At 40.4% G+C, this 22,783-nt stretch overlaps 1 protein-coding gene across 4 annotated transcripts in view; it reads right to left on the bottom strand.

Annotated features, from left to right (window-relative positions):
• The window catches only part of LOC106838049 (survival motor neuron protein), a 28,716-nt gene extending 6,502 nt beyond the window's left edge, over nucleotides 1-22,214 (bottom strand). For all 4 annotated transcript variants that reach the window (XM_070517982.1, XM_014851913.3, XM_044778056.2 and 1 more), the window contains exons 1-7: nucleotides 22,088-22,214; nucleotides 6,950-7,021; nucleotides 5,374-5,493; nucleotides 4,316-4,516; nucleotides 4,016-4,171; nucleotides 3,025-3,120; nucleotides 2,093-2,203 (exon numbers count right to left, since the gene is read on the bottom strand). In XM_070517982.1, the coding sequence (XP_070374083.1) occupies nucleotides 2,093-2,203; nucleotides 3,025-3,120; nucleotides 4,016-4,171; nucleotides 4,316-4,516; nucleotides 5,374-5,493; nucleotides 6,950-7,021; nucleotides 22,088-22,159 (828 nt within the window). In that variant the 5' untranslated portion in view covers nucleotides 22,160-22,214. The remainder of the gene's footprint in view (nucleotides 1-2,092; nucleotides 2,204-3,024; nucleotides 3,121-4,015; nucleotides 4,172-4,315; nucleotides 4,517-5,373; nucleotides 5,494-6,949; nucleotides 7,022-22,087) is intronic.
• Between the last annotated feature and the right edge of the window lie 569 nt (nucleotides 22,215-22,783).

Raw genomic sequence — 22,783 nt, 5'->3', positions numbered from 1 at the left:
TGACTCAATAATGGTCCAGATATCATACGAAAATAATCTACAAGAAGCTTTACTTATAAAAATGGTTATCTGTCAGAGGAAAAACTTGCTACTGTTCAACATTTAGCAGACTACAAACATATTCTGAATTAGACTTCTTATGAACCAGGCACTACTCCAGATGCTGGCGATCCAAGAGTTACATGACAGACAAGTCTATGCTAACACTGATTGCAGTCATGGCTACATAACCGTGAACACACTCAAAACCAAAACCATTGCACTTCAGAAGGGTGAACTGTATGCCATGTAAATTATATCTCAATAAGGCTTAATTATTTAAAAAAATATTCATAGAACACTATTTTTTAATACCTCAAAATTGGAAACAACCCAAAGGTCCATCGATGGTTAAAACAAATAGATTATAGTATATTCACACAATGAAATGAGAGACAGCTACAACTACACACAACAATGTAGATTAATCTCACAAAGTCTTGAGCCAAAAACGCCAGTCACAAAAGAGTGTACATATGAATCTATTCACAAAAGTTCAAAAAAGGGCAAAACTAATCGATGAGGTTAGAAGTCAGGAAAATGGCTACCCTTGGGAAAGGACTGGCAATGACTGGAAGGAGACATAAGGCAGCTCTGGGGTTGTGATAATGTTCTTTTTCTTTTCTTTTTTAAAGATTGGCACCTGCGGTAACAACTGTTGCCAATCTTCTTTTTTTTCCTTCTTCTTCTCCCCAAAGCCCCCCAGTACATAGTTGTATATTCTGGTTGTGAGTGCCTCTGGTTGTGGCACGTGGGACGCCACCTCAGCGTGGCCTGATGAGCAGTGCCATGTCTGTGCCCAGGATCCGAATCAGCGAAACCCTGGGCCGCCGAACTGGAGCACGTGAACTTAACCACTTGGCCATGGGGCCGGCCCCTCTTTTTCTTGATATCTGTGATCACACTTAGGTGATCACTTTGTGAAAATTCATCAAGCAATTCACTTGTAGTACGTGCACTTTTCTGCATCCATATTTCAATAGAAAGTTCACACTAACGACAACCGAACAGAACCATGAACCTGTGTGTGCTGTGAACCTAAAAGTCAGTCAAAACACAGTGCGTCTGGGTAAGAGAGCTATGGATGAATCCCCTCCAGCTTTCCCCGTCTAGAAAACTTAAAACTAAACACAAATTATGTCAATACTTTGTATGTAATTTATACAAATTATTTTCCAAAATATTTCATAATTTAAAAAAACGCAGAGAAATCTGAAGTAAAGAAGGAAGCTTAGGAAGTTAGTCAGACGAGTGGTCTGAAAACAAATTACAAACTGTTCATTTGTTACCTATCATCTTTTGGTGATTAAGAGGGGAACCTCACCATATAGTATAAACATACCATGGCTGCACAAGAGCGAAGAGTAGCTTTTAAATAAGAATATTAATGGGGCATGTACAGACCGACAAATTTAAAAACTACACCTTTGAGTCAGCTGTTTGTTTTCTTCTATATATTAATTAACTAAAAATTCAAGTGCCTACAAAATGACCTCATAATTCTAGCATGGTATAAGTTTCCTTTTTTAAAAATTTCAAGTTTTCCTGCCAAATTATAATAGAACATGTCTGCAAAAGACTGATGTAAAAACAAGTTTGAAGCCTCAGCCCCTAAAGTCCAGTTCGGCATTTATCACCCCAGACCTTTCTTTACACACAAAAGGAACCTAATTTTTTTTGTCTTCATTTCTTTTCTTCTTCATTTTTTTCCTCAAGGTATTATCCTTTCTTTTTCCATCTCCTGCAATCAATTTTATTTCAAATCAAAACAGAACAATAATGAGATTGAAAAATAATTTAGAGTGTCATTAAATTAGAAAATGTATAATCAAAATAATCTAATAGCAAAGATTTTTAAATGCACTACAATTACACTTAGCAGGGACACGACAGAAATTTAAGCCTTAGTCAGATATTGTATTTTTTAAACTTTCAGGTAGTTTTGAAGCCTTAGAATCCAGCTAACATAACAAACCGCTTTTTACTCACAAACAAAACAAAGTCACATAACCACAAAGTGACTGTTGGGAAAAGAAGCTGAGTGATCACTTACCATATAGTAACCAGTATGATAGCCACTCATGTACCAAGAGATCAGCATACTTCCCAAAGCATCAGCATCCTCAAGAGAATCTGGACATATGGGAGGTGGGGGTGGAATTATCTGGAAATGGAGAAAGATATACTTGAAGGTCAGTAGACAAAAATGTGAAGTCTGGAGATCCATTTTATGTAGAGAATGCTGGATGTTAGTTGTTACCTTTCCCTACATTTCATATCATCTCCTATTTAAAATTTCTTTAAAAGTCTGACAAGTGGAGAAAGCCAATCAATAACAACAAAAGACCAACAAAATTAAATTGAACAAGAATCAAAGGACAACAGGTCCACAAAATGTTTAAATATTTTGCTTTGACTAGAACTATTGTTCTGTTCCATTATGAAGCTATGAGTAAAAGACCAAGCATAAACACTTTCATGGTTTCCTCAAAAGACAGCTACACAGCATTACAAGTAACGGCCTTGGGCAGAATGTCTGCGTTGCCCCCATCCCAACACACAGTTTACCAGGATGTGTCTCTCTAGTCACCTACTGTTGCTATCTAAAGTCTACCTTGAGATCCCAGGATAGTCTACATGATCAGAAGCTAACATCCAAGAATACGTGGAAGGGTAAAACATTAATCTTCATGTATGGTGTGATTCAATCCGCTTGAACAGGAGCCACCTCCCTATTGAATGAAACACAACCCCTGCCAGGAAGGAAGCAGGCAAGATAGAGGGCTCAGAGTTGGGGCATAGGAGGACTGAGTCTGCATCGCAGAAGGGATTAAATATGAAAAACCTGAGGCTTAGTTCACATTTTTACCCATTACAACCTGGCCCTAGGGATGGTCTAAAATGACATTTCCTAATCACCTGTGTTCTGCTAAATCCCAAACTACATATGAAAGCAAAGTTTAATCTGAATTCTTCTGTACTTACTGGAGGTCCAGAAGGAAATGGAGGCAGCCAGCATGATAGGAAGTGTGGTGGTAGTGGTGGTGGTGGTGGTGGTGGGCCATTGAATTTTAGACCTGGCTGTAAAGAATGTTTCAAAGAAAGATTAATTTAACAATTTCAATATGAAAGGAGGAAAAAAGATTCAATACCAAAAAGAACCAAAATAATTGCCCAGAATAATACCTATACTATACATATCAAAAAGATTAAATATAATTTCGTGTACCAAGTACTAAAGTAAAAAAGACTCATAAATCTAGATTTTTCTCATTTCCTTTCTACACATATAAAAAAATCTACATGTTTATATAGATAATAATATTTAAATTAAAATTATTATTGCCTGATCACCACAACCTCCAGTGAGGTTTACTCAAACAGCTGACAGGGACCCACCTACATGGGTTCCATGACATAACCCAAAATAAAAATCTTTCTTATTTAAGTTGACACGTTACTTACAACCCAAACGAACCATAAATGAAAACAAAGTTTACATTTTACTCTACAAAATAATCTGGTCGCTCCTTAGGATTTTACTGTATTAGATGTAAATACTGTGCTCACTTCCAACTTTTACATACCTTACACAAGATATGGGGAACTTACTCCCCATCTTACATGTGCGGGGAACTGGAGCAGAACACTCAGCTGATGACAAAGCATCGTTACCCTCTCTAACTTGAGTTCACTAAATTACTAACACATTATTTTATTATTTTATTAAATTATTAACAAGTTATTAGTTTAATACCTAATACTCCATAAAGGCAGTTGGAAAAGTCCTCCATTATAAACTATTCTGCATTACCATCTTATTTCCTTGTCAAAGAATTCTCAAGTGTGCCTTCATAACATCCAAAGCAAGCTACCCAAGTTTCACAGGAAAAGCTACGACTCCCTTAAGGGCGGGGCTGAACGCTGTAGCAGTATTAACTGTATCCTGGGACACTGTTTCTGGGCAGAAGCTCACCTTTCCTGGCCCTAGTCCTGGTGTCGGCATGGGAGGTGGCGGAGGGAGAAAAGAGCTCCACGGAGCAGCCTTTGACCTGATGTTGTTTGGCTTCTCTCCCGGAGACCTGGAGGGATTCTCACTTTCATCTGTTGAAATTTGACTTTCACTTTCATTCTTTAACAAGAAAAAATATATGTACTTTTGTTATAAAGGTGTCATCAGGAAAAATTTAATGCCTCAGTGGGTCAAACTGATAATTAGACTGTTTTGTTTCTCATCCTGTCTCTGCTTCCAAGAATTCTGTGTATGTATCCTTACCTCGGGAGCGCTCTGTTCTGTATTATTAGCTACTTCAGAGGTGGGGGAAAGAAGATCAGACAGATTTTGCTCCTCTCTATTTCCGTATCCAGTGTAAACCACAACACAGGTTTCTCTTCTAAAATCAACTGAAGCAATGGTAGCTGGGTAAATGCAGCCGTCTTCTGACCAAATGGCACAACATTTGTCACCAACTTTCCACTAAAAAAGAAACCAAAGATACACGCATACACATATTTCTTTTAAAGAGGGTAAACTGTCATCTTGTTTAGGTGGGGTGGGAGGAGGGGTTAGTCTCCAGTTAACTGACCTGGAAGGCAGAACGATACAGTGAAAAAGGCCTGGGGCTAAAAACACACAAATCTGAATTCCAATATAAATAGAACTCCACCATTTACATAATCATGCCATATAAATTCTGCCATTTATATAATCGTGGACAAGTTTCTTAATCTCTTTGAGTCCTATTTTCCTCGTCTGTTAAGTGGATTAACAGAATCTCCCTCACATGTTTGTTGTAAAGAACAGCAAGGCGGGAAGGTGCACCGTGGCCCAGCGCATGGTGCTGAGCAAATGTGAGCACTCCTCCCCCTCGGTAACCGTGAGGCTAAAGCGACCCATGGGACACCAGAATATTTAGCTTCCAGCTCTACTGTTTTAAATAGCAGAAACGACTCTACCCAGAATTTGTGGTTCACAGGTATTAACAGTTTTGGGGCTTTTCAAGGAAAAAAAGGAAACCCATGTCTCAGTTTAAGGAGTAAAGCCCTGCCAATCCAGTTTAAGGCCCTCAGGTACCTGCCACAAAGAGCACTGTCTCCGCCCCACCCCCACCCCAGCTCAAAGCACACACTGTCCTGAATTGGTATTTAGCATTCCCACCTATTCCTCAGACTTTATGGACATGCATGTTCCTGAACGACAGAAAGTTGAACAGCTGCTTTAGAAATTTTATGATTACATGCAGTAATCACTTTAAGTTACAGCTATTTGACACCACTTAATAAAGACAGTAACAAGAAAACCTTTGAAGGAAAACCTCAGCGTTTTAAAATAACCTGCTTCAAGGGAGTTGTGGGATTCTTTTTTTGGTTTTTATTCTTCTTAGCAGGTTTTCTTTTAGGTGTGCCTTTTGGTTTATCTGAAGCTTCAGAAATGTCACCGTTCTTTAGAGCATGCTATGAAAATAGGAAAAGAAAAGGAATGTTAAGAGCAATACACAAAAAAATATCACACTATAACTCAGTTGCTACAGGCTGGTCTCAAGGCCCTACCACCTCGGACAGACAACCTCTGCCTCTGTTCTCCACCGCACGTGCTATGGAAACTGCTCTCGAGGCATTACCTATCTGATTATCAGCTCTGAAGCCCCTTTTAGTCACATCTCCTTACTCTCAACCTTCCTGTAACATTAGACTCTGTTGACCACCTTTCTTCTTGGACAACATTCTGGATGCCAGCAATGTAGGGCCCTGATGCTCTTAGCACTTCTCTGATTGAGTCTTAAACTGGGCATTCCCAACAAGAACTGACCATCCTTCTTTACCTGCTTATGACCATCTACTCCTGTTACTTCAACTATCACCTCTATGCCAACGGAGTTCTAGCACTATTACCCAGCTCTGACTTTTCTCCTTGGTTCAAGCCAACATTTCCAATGACTAACTTCATATCTTCACATTTACCTCAAACTCAACACAAATAAAGGTAAACTATCCTTTTTCCCAAATCAGTTCCTTTCCTCTACTCAGACTACTTCCCCCTGCAGTATCAGCAACATCAAGTCCCCTTTCAATCTGCATTTTGGAGAACTCTCCTGGTAACCCTGTCTTAGTGCACCTCTAGTCTAAGCGTATACTGGAGAGCATGCTATTGACAAATTTAGAATTCAGCTTCAAGGATGACACACAGGTCGATTTTTACCTCACGCTACAGGAGTGACTGCAGGAAGGAAGGGGACTCTGTGCTTGGTGCCCTGTACGTGTGTGCTCTGTGCCTGGAGTACTGGCGGCCCACACCAGGTGCTCAATAATACTAAATACCTCAGCCAGCAGGGAAAGTGACGATGCTTGACAACTGTGCAGATGTCTTGTTTGGGCCAGAAAAACAGACTACACTATATATTCCTACCATCAGGAACATGTAATACCCAACTCATAGGATTTGGGGAGGGCCAAATTAATTTAATACATGTAAAGCACTCAGAACAGTGCGCAGAACCTTGCAAACACTCTACAAGCATTAATTACTGCACTATTGCTATTTATAATCATCACTATTATTTCAACAAAAGGCAACAAATATTTCAATAAATAAAAGTTCTAATTCAGACTGTCCTTCCACTAATCTGATGTAGAGGACTTCTATAGTTTGATACAATGTAAACATACTGGAAGCAATAAATGTTTAAAATTCTCCTAAAACTGCCTCTGCTAAAGGGACGACATATACGCAGGCTACCAACTTCTAAAGGAAGACACCATCTTACGTCACTAAACCCATGCTATCTTTTAACCTTCAAAACTAGAACTGAACAATATGTACTTTAACACTTTACTGTAAGTACGTTATCAACTACTTTTTTCCCAAATGAACAACATGAGGAAATAAGGAAAAAGAGTAAACGTTTCATACCTTAAAGGAGGCCACAGCTTTATCATAAGCCTTTATCAACGCTGTATCATCCCAAATGTCAGAATCATCACTCTGGAAAGGGTAAAGAACAAAAACAATCCATGTTTGGATGAGTTTCATCAAAAACATATGTTAGATAGTTCCAAGAGGCATCTTAAACCAGACATAACAAAAGTACACTAAAAATGGGTATTTTAAATCCCAAATGAAACTACAGAAAGTCTGCCTACGTAGAGACGATGTGACATTACCCCCAAAGCTAGACATTATGTAAATGTTCTAAGAGGTGTGGCATGAAGTCAATGCTCCACGATTTAATTCCTATCCACCAACCAGAGTGAATCTGTTCAAGGGTAACCCACATTTCACGCTTTTCCAAGAGCAGATAAAGCAGTTAGTTTGCAGAGTCAGAAAACATCTGGCCATCAGCTTGACTTTATCCAGACTATGGTAATGCTATTCTGATAACAGACCCTATGGTCCAAAGCATACTTTTTCCTCTTGCCCTTACAATGTGACTAGATTATTCAAAGAAGACTTCTCAAAATGCTTAAGGATACAGATTGTTCATAGTAACTAATCAATTAATTTTCATTTCAAATTGGAGTGATGTTAAGTACTTGGAAAAGACCTAAAAACAACTTAATTATTTTTATTTTTACTTACATTTTATTCAATTCAAAAAGAAATATTTTTGAGCACCCACTATCTACTAAGCACTTATCACTGAGAGGTATACGAAATCGTGCTGCCGCTCTCAAGAGAGACGGTCGAATCAGGAATTTAAGACACACTGTCACACAAAAGAAAAAATATAAAATAAACAGGATCAGACATTAAAATGTGAAGTATAAACAATAAATACTTTAATTACAGATAGTCACGTGTTGCTTAATCATGGGGATACGTTCTAAGAAATGCTTTATCAGGTGATTTTGTCGTGTGAACATCATAGACTAATACTTACGGAAACCTAGATGATACAGCCTACGACACACCTAGGCTATATGGTACTAATCTTATGGGACCACTGTTGTGTATATGGTCCATCGTTGTCCGAAATATCGTTACGTGGTGCATGACTGTGAAAGGAAAGATACGGATTTTCTCCGGTTCAAGGGAGTGATGTAGGAAGATCCTGATCTCACCTCCTCCCACCAACACATCATCTAGAGCTGCATATGGAACAATTTCCTCTGAAAAAACCCTGAAAACTGGTTGAGCGACCCATACACATTGGGCAAACGAGGAAAAAAAGAAAATGACACAGAAGCGGGTATGGGAAGCTGAGACACAGTAACCCACAATGGGGAGGAAATTCAAATCCTGGAGCTTCTCCCTGAGGAGTGAAGGATTTGAACCCCACATTGGGTATCCCAACTTTTAAGACCTGCAACTGAGAGACAAGCCCCCAAAACATCTAGCTTTGAAAACCAAGGGGGCTCACATCCACGAGACCCACAAGGAAACAGTGAGCTGAGAAATGGCTCTCAAGGGGCTCAAATGCTTGGACCCACTATCCCCAGGACCCAGTGCAGGTGAGTGAGAGGTGTTCAGACTTTATATGAAAGAGGCCCACAGCAATCTTAAAGTGTTGGCCTGAGGGGTAGGCAAAATTTAACACACTCCTAGGGGCCTGCTGGGACATGCTCCAGGGACAGACGTTAGCACACACCATCTTTACGCTCTCTGCCTTGCTCTAGATGGCGGGTGCTATCTTTGTGTTCCACCTCTCCTGTGATCCAGAGCACCAGATCTCCTGGAAGGGCGCTTTTGGGCACATCTGGTGCCCCAGTTTTTGTGGCTTCCGCCCAGAGAACACCCTTTGATCACCTGTCTCTGGGGATCAGGGAGCTTGCATTCCTGGGTCCCATGGGACTGACACAATCGGCGAGACAGTTCTTGGCAGGCTACCACCCCCAGGGCACTGCACAGAAAGCAGACTGAAACACACTCCCAGTCTTTCTGGGAAAGAGGCCTCTTTGCTTGTCCTGGAGCTTGGGCCTCAGGAGCAGGATTCAAGTGTGGCACACATCTAGAAGCCTATAGTCGTGTTCTTGAGGAATGTAGGCTGGCAGATGCCATCTTTGCGCTCTCCCTCTGCCTCACTCCAGCTCACTGGTATCTCCCAGAAAGGAGCTTATACACTTGTGTGGAGCCCTGATTTTTGTAACTGTCACCCAGGGGACACCTCCAGATTGCCTGGCTCTGGTGGCAGGTGGGGCTTACACTTGCAGTCCCACAGGACTGTATAGTTTGAATATTTCAAAAGCTGCTGCCTGAGGGTCTGGCTTCCCATCAGCCTGAATCGAGGTGCTGACTGAGATCCTCCCCCTTGGGACACTGACAGGTCTCGGAACACCCTCAACCACTGGGAGCCACTAAAAATAAAAGAGGCTGCTTGAACAATCACAAAGGTCTGAGAGACAACCACCAGCTAGGGCAGGGTTGAACAGTAAGGTTCATCTCCTACATGAGGCTACTCCTTCAAGACTGGGAGGGGAGGTTGTTTCACCTAATGCCTAGGCACCAACAGAGTCAAAGCAAAATGAGGAAACAGGAATATGTTCCAACAAAAGAACAAGAGAAAACCTCAGGAAAAAACTAATGGTAACAGGGATAAGTGATTTACCTGATAAAGAGTTCAAAATAATAGTTGCAAAGATACTCACCAAACTTCAAAGAAGGGATGAACACAGTGAGAACTTCAACAAAGAAATAGAACACATAAGAACCAAAGAGAAGTCACAGAGCTGACGAATACAATAACTAAGCTGAAAAATACACTATGCTGCGGGCTTCAACTGCAGACTAGATCAAGCAGAGGAAAGGGTCAGGGAGCTCAAAGACAGGGCAGGAGAATTCACCCAATCAGAGCAGCAAAAAGAGAAAGAATGAAAAAAAAAGTGAAGAGAGCTTAAAGGACTTATAGGTCAACATCAAGTGGACCAATATTCCCTATATATAGGGGTCTCAGAAGGAGAAGAGAGAGAAAAAGGGGCAGAAAACTTATTTGAAGAAATAGTGGCTGAAAACTTTCCTAACTCAGGAAAGGAAACAGACATTCAGATCCAGGAAGCCCAGAGAGTTCCAAATAAGATGAACCCAAAGAGACCTACATGAAGTCATGTTATAATTAAAATGTCAAGAGTTAAAGACAAGGAGGGAATCTTAAAAACAGCAAGAGAAAAACAACTTGTTACATACAAGGGAACTCTCATAGGACTATACACAGATTTTTCAGCAGAAACTCTGCAGGCCAGAGGGAGTGGCACAATATAGTCAAAGTGTTGAAAGAAAGAAAAAAACCTTTGGGCTGGCCCCGTGGCCGAGTGGTTAAGTTCGCGCGCTCCGCTGCAGGCGGCCCAGTGTTTCGTCGGTTCAAATCCTGGGCGCGGACATGGCACTGCTCATCAGACCACGCTGAGGCGGCGTCCCACATACCACAACTAGAGGAACCCACAACGAAGAATACACAACTATGTACCGGGGGGCTTTGGGGAGAAAAAGGAAAAAATAAAATCTTTAAAAAAAAAAAAAAAAAGAAAGAAAAAAACCTTCCAACCAAGAATACTCAACCTGGCAAAGTTGTCATTCAGAATGGAAGGACAGATAAAGCATTTTCCACATAAGCAAAAGCTAAAGGAGTTGATCACCTTTAAACCAGCCTTACAAGAAATGTTAAAGAGACTTCTTTAAGCTGAAAAAAGGGGTACTAATTATGAATAAGAAAACAAATGAGGAGCCGGCCCGGTGGTGCAGTGGTTAATTTCGCACGTTCCGCTTCTCAGCGGCCCAGGGTTCGCTGGTTCGGATCCTGGGTGCAGACACGGCACCACTTGGCACGCCACGCTGTGGTAGGCGTCCCACATGTAAAGTAGAGGAAGATGGGCACGGATGTTAGCTCAGGGCCAGGCTTCCTCAGCAAAAAGACGAGGACTGGCAGTAGTTAGCTCAGGGCTAGTCTTCCTCAAGAAAAAAAAAAAGAAAAAAGAAAAGAAAACAAATGGAAGTATAAATCTCACAGGGAAAAGTAAATATACAGTAAAGGTGGAAGATTAATCACATAAAGCTAGTATGAAGATTAAAAGACAAAAGCAGTAAAGACAATTATAGCTACAATAATTAGTTAAGGGTTACACAAAGTAAAAACAAGTGAAATGTGGCATCAAAAAAATAAAATGTGGTGGGGGGGGGATAAAAATGTAGAGCTTTAGAATGCATTCAAATTAAAGTTACCAACTTAAAATAGACGGTTGTAAGTTATTATTTGTAAGACTCATGGTAACCACAAGGCAAAAACCTACAGTAAATACACAAAAGATAAAGAGAAGGGAATCTGAGTACACCATTAAAGACATCCAATTTCATCAAACCACAAAGGAAGAGAGCAAGAAAAGAACAGAAGAACCACAAAACAGCCAGAAAACAACTAACAAAATGGCAATAAGTACATACTTATCAATAATTACTTTAAATGTAAATAAACTAAATTCTCTTATCAAAAGACAGAGCATGTAGGGCTGGCCCCATGGCCTAGTGGTTAAGTTGAGCATGTTCCACTCCAGCGGACTGGGTTCATGGGTTCAAATCCCAGGCATGGACCCACACCACTCATCAGCCACGCTGTGGTGGCAACCCACACACAAAATAGGGGAAGACTGCACAGATGTTAGCTCAGGGCTAATCTTCCTCAGCACGCAAAAAAAAGACATAGAGTGGTTGAGTAGATAAAAAAACAAGACATCTATATGCTGCCTACAAGAGACTCACTTCAGATGTAACGACACACATAGGCTGTAAGTGAACGGATGGGAAAAGATGATTCACGCAAATGGAAACCAAAAGAAAACTGAGGTACCTATACTTGTTTCAGACAAGATAGACTTTAAAACAAACATTGTAAAAGAGACAAACAAGGGCATTACATAATGATAAAGGGGTCAATCCAACAAGAGGATATAACATTCATTTGTTTTATAAATGATATTATTTAATAAATATAAAATATACATATTTATGCACCCAACATAGGAGGACATAAATATATAAAGCAAATATAAATAGATCTAAAGGGGAAAATAGTCAACAACAATAAGGTAACATTAGGGGACTTTGATACCCCACTTTCATCAATGGATAGATCATCCAGACAGAAAATCAGTAAGGAATCTTCAGCCTCAAACACCACGTTAGACTAGATGGACTTAACAGATAGATACAGAACATTCTATCCAAAAGCAACAGAATACACATTCTTGTCAAATGCATGGGGAACATTCTCCAGGATAGACAATATGTTAGGCCACAAAACAAGTCTTAATAAATTTAAGAGGACCGAAATCATATCAAGCATCTTTTCTGACCACAATGTATGAAACCAGAAATCAATTAACAGAAAACTGGAGAATTCACAAATATGTGGAGAGTAAACAACATGCTACTGAAGCAAAAGGTCAAGAAGAAACTAAAAGAGAAATTAAAAAATATCTTGAGACAAATGAAAATGGAAATACAACACACCAAAACTTACACGACTCAGCAAAAGAAGTTCTAAGAGGGGGGTTCACAGTGATAAACGCCTACACCAAGAAACAAGAAAAACCTCAAATAAACCACCTAGTTTACACCTCAAGGAACCAGAAAAAGAACAAATGAAATCCAAAGTTATGAGATTAGAGCATAACGAAGATCAGAGTGAAAATAAATGAAAGAGAAACTAAAAAGACAATCAAAAAGATCAATGAATCTAAGAGCTGGTTCTCTGAAAAGATAAGCAAAATTGACAAACCTTTAGAAGGACTCCACAAGGAAAAGGAGAGGACTCAAATATAACCAGAAATAAAAGCAGAGACATTACAACTGATACCACAGAAACACAAAGGATCATAAGAGACCACTATGAACAATTATATGCCAACAAATTTGACAACCTACAAGAAACGGATAAATTCCTAGAAACATACAACTTACCAAGACTGAATCATGAAGAAACAGAAAAACTGAACAGACCAATCACTAGTAAGGAGATTGAATCAGTAATCAAAAACCTCCCAACAAACAAAATCCCAGGACTAGATGGCTTCACTCATGATTCTACCAAATACATTCAAAGAAGAATTAATACCAATCCTTCCCAAACTCTTCCAAAAAACAGAAGAGTAGGGAACATTTCTAAATGAATTCCACGAAGCCAGCATTACCCTGATACCAAAACCAAACAAGGATGCCACGAGAAAAGAAAATTACAGGCCAACGTCTCTGATGAATATAGATGCAAAAATTCTCAACAAAATATTAGCAAATCGAATAAAACAATACATTAAAAGGATCGTTCACTATGACCAAGTATGATCTATACCAAGGATGCAAGGATGGATCCATATCTACAAATCAATGTGACACACCAAATTAACAAAATGGAAAGATGAAAATCATAGGATCATCTCAAAAGATCCAGAAAAAGCACTGGACAAAATTCAACATGCATTTATGATAAAAACTCTCAAGAAAGTGGGTATGAAGGGAATGTACCTCAATGTAATAGAGGCCATATATGACAAGCCCACAGCTAACATACTCAATGGTGAAAAGAAAACTTTTCCTCTAAGATCAGAAACAAGACAAGAATGCCCACTCTCATCACTCTTAGTTAACACAGTACTGGAAGTCTTAGCAAGAACAATTAGACAAGAAAAAGAAAGAAAACGCATCCAATTTGGAAAGGAAGAAGTAAAACTGTCATTATTTTCAGATAACATATTACACATAGGAAATCCTAAAGACTCCACCAAAAAAGTGTTAGAATAAACGAATTCAGTAAAGTTGCAGCATACAAAGTCAATATACAAAAATCTGTTACGTTTTTATACACTAATAATGAACAATCAGAAAGAGGAATTAAGAAAACAATCCATTTACAACTGGATCAAAAAGAATAAAATACCTGGGAATAAATTTAACCAAGGAGGTGAAAGACCTGTACATTGAACACTATACAACATTAATGAAAGTAACTGAAGAAGACAGAAATAAATGGAAAGATATTCTATGCCCCTGGACTGGAAGAATTAATACTGTTAAAATGTCCATACTATCCAAAGCAATCTACAGTCAATTGTAATCCCTATCAAAATCCCAAAATTTGTACGGAACCACAAAAGACCCCAAATAGCCAAAGCAATTTTGAGAAAGAACAAAGCTGGAGGCATCACGATGCCTGATTTCAAGCTATATTACAAAGCTACGGTAATCAAAACAGTATGGTATTGGCATAAAAACAGACACATAGATAATGGAACAGAATAAACCCATGCATATATGGTCAATTAATTTACAACAAAGGAGCCAAGAATACAGAATGGGCAAGGACAATCTCTTCAATAAATGGTGCTGGGAAAAGTGGACAGCCACATGCAAAAGAATGAAACTGGACCACTATTTTACACCATATACAAAAATTAACCCCAAATGGATTAAAGACTTGAAGGTAAGTCCTGAAATTATAAAACTCCTAGAAAAAAACATAGGCGGCTGGGTAAGCTCCTTGACATCAGTCTTGGTGATGATGTTTGGATTTGACACCAAAAGCAAAAGCAACACAAGCAAAAATAAACAAGCAGGACTACATCAAAGTAAAAAGCTTCTGCACAGCAAAGGAAACCATCAACAAAATGAAAAAGCAACCTATTGAATGGGAGCAAATATCTGCAAATCATGTATCTGATAAGAGGTTAATATCCAAAATATATAAAGAACTCACAGAACTCAACAGCAAAAAAACCCAATCAGCTAAAAATGGGCAGAAGATCTGAACAGATATTTTTCTAAAGAAGACATACAGACAGCCAACAGGTAACTGACAAGATGCTCAACATCACTAATCATTAGGGAAATGCATATCAAAACCACAATGAGCCATCACCTTACACTTGTTAGAATGGCTATTATCAAAAAGACAAACAAATAACAAGTGCTGGCGAGAATATGGAAAAAAGGGAACCCTTTGTGCACTGTTGCTAGGAATGTAAACTGGTGCGTGCGGCAACTATGGAAAACAGTATGGAGATTCTAGAAAGATTTAAAAATAGAACTACCATATGATCCAGCAATTCCACTTCTGGGTATTTATCCAAAGAAAATAAAAATGCTAACTCAAAAAGATGTATGCACTCCCACGTTCAGTGCAGCACTATTTACAATAGCCAAGATATGGCAAGAACCTAAGTGTCCACCAATGGATGAATGGATAAAGAAAATGTGGTGCATGTATATATACAACGAAATATTCTTCAAACATAAAAAGCAAAGAAATTTTGCCATTCATGACATGGCTGGACCTTGAAGGAGAAAGACAAAATACTATACGATCTTACTTACATGTGGAATCTAAAAAGAAACAAGCCCACAGATACAGAGAGCAGACTGGTGGTTGTCAGACGCAGAGGCTGGTGGTGGTGGTGAAATGGGTGAAGGGAGTCAAAAGGTACCAAGCTGCAGTTATAGAATAAGTAACTCACAGGAATTTAATGTCTAACATGGTGACTGCAGTTAATAATACTGTACTGCATATCTGAAAGTTGCAAAGAGAGTAAATCTTAAAAGTTCTCATCATAAGAAAAGAAATTCTGTAACAAAGTATGTTAACTAGACTTACTGTGGTGATCATTTTGCAACATGCACAAATATCAAACTATGTTGTACACCTGAAATTAATATAAAGTTACATGTCAATCACACCTCAATAAAAAAAGAAAAAAAAGGAAATGATATGCTGGATGATCATGGAGGAAACAGGCCTAGGAAAAAAAAATTAAAAGGATTTTGATGGGCAGAGACGAAAAAGCAAAAGAGAAAGCATTTCAAGGAAGACCATGAGCCAAAAGCAGCACGGAAGCAAAAATACACACGCTGACTACATGTGGTTCCACTTGTTTGAGGTCTCTAAAGCAGTCGCGCTCACAGAAACAGAAGGCGGAATGGTGGTTCCCAGCAGCTGGGGGGATGGGGATGAGGAGCAGTTTAATGGGTAGAGTTTCAGTCATGCAAGAGGAAAAAGTTCTCGAGATCTGTTGCACAGCAATGTGAATATACTTAACACTGGCAAACTGTACAATTAAAAATGGTTAAGATGATACATTTTACGTTATGTGTGTGTTTTTCTTACCACAATTTAAAATAAAAATAGGGGGGAGGGCTGGCCCGGTGATGCAGTGCTTAAGTTCGCATGCTCTGCTTCCACAGCCCGGGCTTTGTGGATTCAGATCCTGGGCGCACACCCCCACACCTACACACATCAAGCCATGCTATGGCAGCATCCCACATACAAAATAGAGGAAGACTGGCACAGATGTTAGCTCAGGGCCAATCTTCCTCAAGCAAAAAGAGGAAGATTGGCGACAGATGTCAGCTCAGGGCCAATCTTCCTTACCAAAAAAATAATAAAATAAAATAAAATAAAATAAAAATAAAACACACTGTATCTGAGTATTAGTGAGGCAACAAGTCCAACTAGAATGAGGTTCATGCAATAGCAGTTGGAGATAAGTTTGGATACGTAATGCTGGTGATGAGAAGACAGGTCACAAAACACCTTCAATTAGTATCCTGGATTTGGTACAATATTAGTCAATCAATGAGTTCCAAAGAAGTTTGCTTTATAGCAATGAGCTTTACAAATGAGGCTGGTAACTCATTTAGTTGTAAAACCAATTTTGGTCATTTTCTTATTAATCTCCATTATACAGAGAAATAGGTTCCAAGGTAAAATTGTCAATCTCGCTTTATAAAAAAAAGCACTTAAGAATCCTAAGTCACATTGCAGATAAGGGAAGCAATCACAAGGAGGTAAGTGCCTTGTTCAAGATTATACCGTCACTTGGAAGGGGAGATTTGGTGAAGGGCAAAAAAGCAAACAGTAGAAGTTCAGGGTCCTGAAGAAATTTTAAAAATCACAAAATTGGAAGATACATCAATTCTTCTGCAACTGCAAAAGGTACTATGATGAAGGAGAGTACACTCCACCATCTCAATAGCAGAGGGCACTCTTCCAAATGAGACACACAGCAACCCAACTCCTCACATCTCAACCGTTACAGTCAGACCAGGAAAACAAGACATTTCAAAATGAACAGAAGACAAAGACGTCTACACAAAGCTATTATAAGAAGAAATATTTTAGCTCATAAAACGTCTCCTCAAATAACAATAACAAAAAGAAGAAAACACAACACCCAACTGAAATTAAATATTCTTAAAATAGTACCCACAACATAGAAAAAACCACCTTGAATCAAAAATCTTAAAAAGTCAGATGAGAAAACAGGACAAAAGGGAAAAGACTTGAATCAGGAGTTAAATAGGGCCGGCCCAGTGGTGCAGCGGTTAAGTTTGCACGTTCCGCTTCTCGGCGGCCCGGGGTTCACCAGTTTGGATCCCGGGTGTGGACACGGCACCGCTTGGCAAAAGCCATGCTGTGGTAGGTGACCCATGTATAAAGTAGAGGAAGATGGGCACGGATGTTAGCTCAGGGCCAGTCTTCCTCAGCAAAAAGAGGAGGATTAACAGCAGACGTTAGCTCAGGGCTAATCTTCCTCAAACAAACAAACAAAAAGGAGTTAAACAGAATCAAGAAAGAAATGGAAGGAAAAGTAATACTGACTACAAGGCACCCAAGGAAGACTATATTTGACTTAAAATCTAAGGGCTGCCAAGGAAAAGACAGGTAAAAACCAAAGGAACAAAAATAAAATAAAGAGAAGTGGCAAACAGATGGCTGACAAAAAATATTTAACATATGTATATATGGGATTCCTGAAGAATAAAAGCTAAACTAACAAACAACTCTAAAAAAAGGAAAAAATTCTCAGAGCCTCTAAGCAAAAAGACCAAGTCATTTACAAAACAAAGAAAACCATATTTAGACTTTCTCATAAAAATTCATGGGGGAAAGTATGAGCCAAGGATTTTATACACTCCACCTGTCCTTCAAGCAGTAAGACTCAGTTTAAAACGTGGAAGAATACTATACTCACCAGCCCTTCCAGAGGACTCTACCGAAGGTAAGTTTCACCAAACCAAGATATGACCAGGGAAAACTCAGGTAAAAAAACACAAACCTGTTAGCATCAAATATACTTAACTGCAGATCTAAGGGAAAAGTAAAGTATATTAAATTGACAAGGTGATTCTAAAATTCATACGGAAATACAAAGGATCTAAATAGCCAAAACAATTTTGAAAAAGCAAAGCAAAGCTGGAGGATTTACATTATCTTACAAGATGTACTCTAAAGCAATAGTAATCAAGAAAGTGTGGTATTAGCATCAAGGTAGACAAGCAGATCAATGCAACAGAATCGAGTCAGAAATACTCCCATCCCATGATTGATTTGAAATAAAGGTACAGACGTAATTTAGTAGAGAAAGTATAGTAATTTCAACAAATGGTGCTGGAACAAATGGAAATCCTTATGCAAAGAAACGAATTTTGATCTATATCTTGAGCTACATACGAAAATTAACTCACAATGGATCATAGACCTAAACATAAAACCTAAAACTATAAAACTTAAGAGAAAAATCTTTGTGACCTTAGATTGCTTACAACAAAAGAACTGTCAAAGAAAAAACTGGGAAATTAGATTTCAGCAAAATTAAGAATTTCTGTTCTTAAAAAGACACTATTAAGAAAAAAATCAAGCCACAAAATATCTGCAAAATAATAATCTTACAAAGGTTTTGTATCTAGCGTACATGAAGAACTCTCAAATCTCAAGAAAAAGGAAACAACCTAAATTAAAAATGGGCAAAAGATTTAAACACTTTGCCAAAGAAGATATATGGATGGCAAGTAAGCACATGATATGATGATCAACATCAATCACTGGGAAATGCTAGTACAAACTACACAAGATGCCACCACACATCTACTAGAATGTCTAAAATTAACAGACCATGCTAAGTGTTAGCAAAGAGGGGAGCAAACAGAACTTTCATACACTGCTGGTCCAAATGCAAAATGGAACACACACTTAGAGGAAGAGTTTGGCATCTACTCCTTGACCCAGGTATTTACCCGAGAGAAAACAAAGCGTGCGTCCTACGAAGCCTTCTACACTGACACTCGTGGGGGCTCCATTTGTAACAGCCCCAGACTGAAAACCACCCAAATGCTCATGAACAAGTCAACAGATAAAAAATTGTACTTTATGCAATGAGATACCACAGACAAAAAAAAAAAAAAAAAATGAACTGATATACACAACAAAATGGATGAAACTCAAGATAACTATGCTGTGTAAAAGAAGCCAGACAGAAAAGATTCCATGTTTATAAAATTCTGGAAAATGCAGACGAATCTATGGTGACAGAAAGTGGATGAGCAGTTGTCTGGGGACAGGAAATGGGGAAGGATGAGAGGGAAGGACCACAAAGGGGTATGAGGAAATCCACACCAGCCCACACACTCAGACCACGTGGAGGAGCCCTGAGACTACGTGAGGGGAAGAAGTGGCCTGCCAGGCCTCGCTGCTCAGTCCCCAGCTCCTGCAGCGCCAGCTACCGTGCGCATGCAACCACACGGCAGATCTGAAGAAGTGCCCGGCAAGGCCTTCACAAATTCCTGACCCACAGAAACTGTGAGAAATAATAAAATGATTATTGTTGTTTCAAGCTACTAAGTTTTGGGTGATTTGTTACATAGCAATAGCAACGGAACAGACCATTAGGACTGTCTTTATATCTGCTTCTCAGTCACCAGCAGTAGCCCAGGTTTCTCAAGTTATTCTTCATATTCTGCCACCTCTACCACTTCTCAACACCTGACACTTCCACTGTGCTCTTTTGAGTAATCGGCAACCTCCTCCCAATACCACTAACCTCTCCTCTGACTATTTCCTTGATCTGCTTGTTCTAACTAAAATCTGGCTTTCCCTGAGAATGCCTCTCTCCTTGCAGCCATCTCAAATGAAACGCTTTCTCCTCCATATCCCTCCAATTACTGTACCAAAGGTGACGAAGGAATCTTCCTTGCTTCTCACTTCCACTTCCAGATTATTCTCCCTAAGAACTCCCAGCTTTGAAAATGCTGTCACAAGACTCCACTGTCTACTATCCCTCTTTATTGCAATCATCTACAGCTGTTCTGGATCACACGTCCTCCTTCCCTGAGACTTCTATCCGAGTACTCTCTCCAACAGTACTCCTGTCATAGTTCTTGGTTATTAAAAAACCCATGTAGGGGCTGGCCCGGTGGCGCAGCGGTTAAGTTCGCACATTCCACTTCAGCGGCCCAGGGTTCACCGGTTCGGATCCCGGGTGCGGAGATGGCACCACTTGGCAAGCCATGCTGTGGCAGGTATCCCACATATAAAGTGGAGCAAGATGGCCATGGATGTTACCCCAGGGCCAGTCTTCCTCAGCAAAAAGAGGAGGATTGGCAGCAGATGTTAGCTCAGGGCTAATCTTCCTCAAAAACAAAGACAAACAAACAAAAAAACCCATGTAGATCCTTCCAATACCTTATCCTTGCAAGTCTTTAAATTCCTCTTTACCAATGATCCTGTATGCCACTCAATCCCAGCTATTCACTTCTATGGTGTTTATTTATCATAACCAACAACTACAACCTCTTCATAAACTCTCTTTCAAGAATCTTACTCTCCAACCACCACCTTCTAGGCTCTGCAACTTATTCCTTCTGGTAGCCTGATGATGACAATCATTCCATTTCACTGGGACTGGCAAAATATTGAGCCTCCCAATTTTTAAACTGTCTCTCGCTCCTAACACCCTCACTTCCTTTCTTAGCCATCTTAAATTCCATGTCAGTCATTAAGCTAATTCCCTTATACCCCTCCCCTTCACTTCTTCATACTTATTTGGTAAAACTATAACCCCATGAATTTTAACTATTGGTTTACTCTGTGCCTGCCCTCACACACCTGAACTGAACTTAGCTGGACAAAAACAGTCATGCAGTCTAGTCTCCCTTAAACTCATAACTACAAACCTCAAGTAGGCCTTAATGTTGCCCAGCAACATTTCAACTATATTTCCCTACTCCAAAATTTGTCCACTCGCCTAGGGGCCTACCTCCTACCTTTTCTCTCCTCAAACCTCCAACACCTGGCTCCTCCTCACGCCTAGCTGATGACCTTCCTTCTTTTACTGAAACGGCAACAACCAAAAGAAAAGAGAACTTTCTCCATCTCCCACCACCACGTCTGCCCATCCACACAGACCTGTACTCATGTAACTTTCACCACATGAACTATCAATGTTTCTAACAAAGGCCAAATCCATCCCCTCTCACCTACTCTAGAACATTCCTTCAGCAATTCTCTCTCCTGCATCACCAATTTTCCCATCCTTTAGATCTTTCCTATCAGCCTAAAAACACGCGGAAACATATTTCTCTCATCTTAAAAACAAACAAAAAACACAATTAAGAATCCTCCGGATCTCACTTTTCCCTCCATCTACTGACCAATTTCTCTACCTTCTATTTACAATGAAATCTGAAATATTTGTTTACAAATGTTGCCTTGAACTTCTCTCCCACTCTCAAACTCACTCCGATCAGATTTCACCCAAGACTGAGCTTCTGATCTTCCCCCTTACAAACCTGCTCTACCTGCAGTCTTCCCCTCTCAGTATACCTCAGCAAAAAGCAACTCCCATCTTTTCAGCTGCTCAGGACAATCCTGGAGTTATCCTTGACTTGCCTCTCTCACACCTCCATTATCGAACCCATGTGCCAAACCCGTTGCGTCTGATTTCCAAACATATCTAGAATCCACGTACTGTGCTCTCCATTGCTAACAGCTCGATCTAAGCCTGGATCATTTCCACAAACCCCTAACTGGCTTCCCCGCTTCACCCCGGCCTCCCCCGCTCAGTTCCGAGTCGGACAGAATAGACGAACCAATGGACGACCAAGCTGCGGCAGGGCCTCGGCGCGAAGCCCACAGGGCGCCCAAGCTGCGGAAGGGAAGACGCTTGCGGCTGGGCCTCCCACATGGGGAAACCGGCGGGCCGCGGCCCCGCAGGCAGTCGATCGGCCAGGGCCCGCCAGCGGCCGGGGAAGGAGCGCAGGGCCGGGAGGGAGGGACGCAGGCAGCGCCGGCCGCGACCTCACCTGGCCCGTGCCGCGCCGGAACAGCACCGAGTCCTCCTGCTCCGGGCCGCCGCCGCTGCCGCCCATCGCCATGGCAAGCCTGCTGCGGGGTGCGCGGCGCGCGGCGTCCCTCCGAGTGACGACTTCCGCCGCAGGGGCCTCTGGGAGCGGAAGAGGACGGCGGCCGGGAGGGCCCCGCGCTCCCCTGGAGCGGTCGCGGCTTCCCGGACGGCTCGCGTTGCTGTTTCTTTTCTGTATTGTGTCAATTCTCTGATTTCACTTTTTCGTATGTTCGTAGAGTGATTCGGCCAGGGTGTTTTTGTTTTAAATAACAAACTTTCTTAGGAAATAGTGCTCATTGCAGGTAATTTAGAAAGTATGGGTACGCAATACAATAAAAGTCCAGAGGTAAGCAATGATAGTATAGCTACCATTTTTAAAAGCGCTTTTAAGGGTTTTATGTTTTTATATGTTTAATTTTCACGACAACCCTATGACTCAGGGGCTACTATTCCCATTGTAAAGATGAGGAAACTGAAGCACGGAGCGTCTGCACAGCTGCCTGGAAGCCAGGCAGCAGAGCTCCTGTCTTCAGACGCTTCCCAGCCTTAAACATTTAGGTTAATATCCGTTCTCCCAAGTCTTTTCTAGTAAACATGTGAACTTACAAAAAAATGGGGTCAAATGTCTATACTGTTTCAGGATGTACATTTTTCC

Source organism: Equus asinus, chromosome 9 (assembly GCF_041296235.1).
Source record: "Equus asinus isolate D_3611 breed Donkey chromosome 9, EquAss-T2T_v2, whole genome shotgun sequence".
Classification (NCBI taxonomy): Eukaryota; Metazoa; Chordata; class Mammalia; order Perissodactyla; family Equidae; genus Equus; species Equus asinus.
This window is presented reverse-complemented; position numbering and strand designations above follow the sequence as displayed.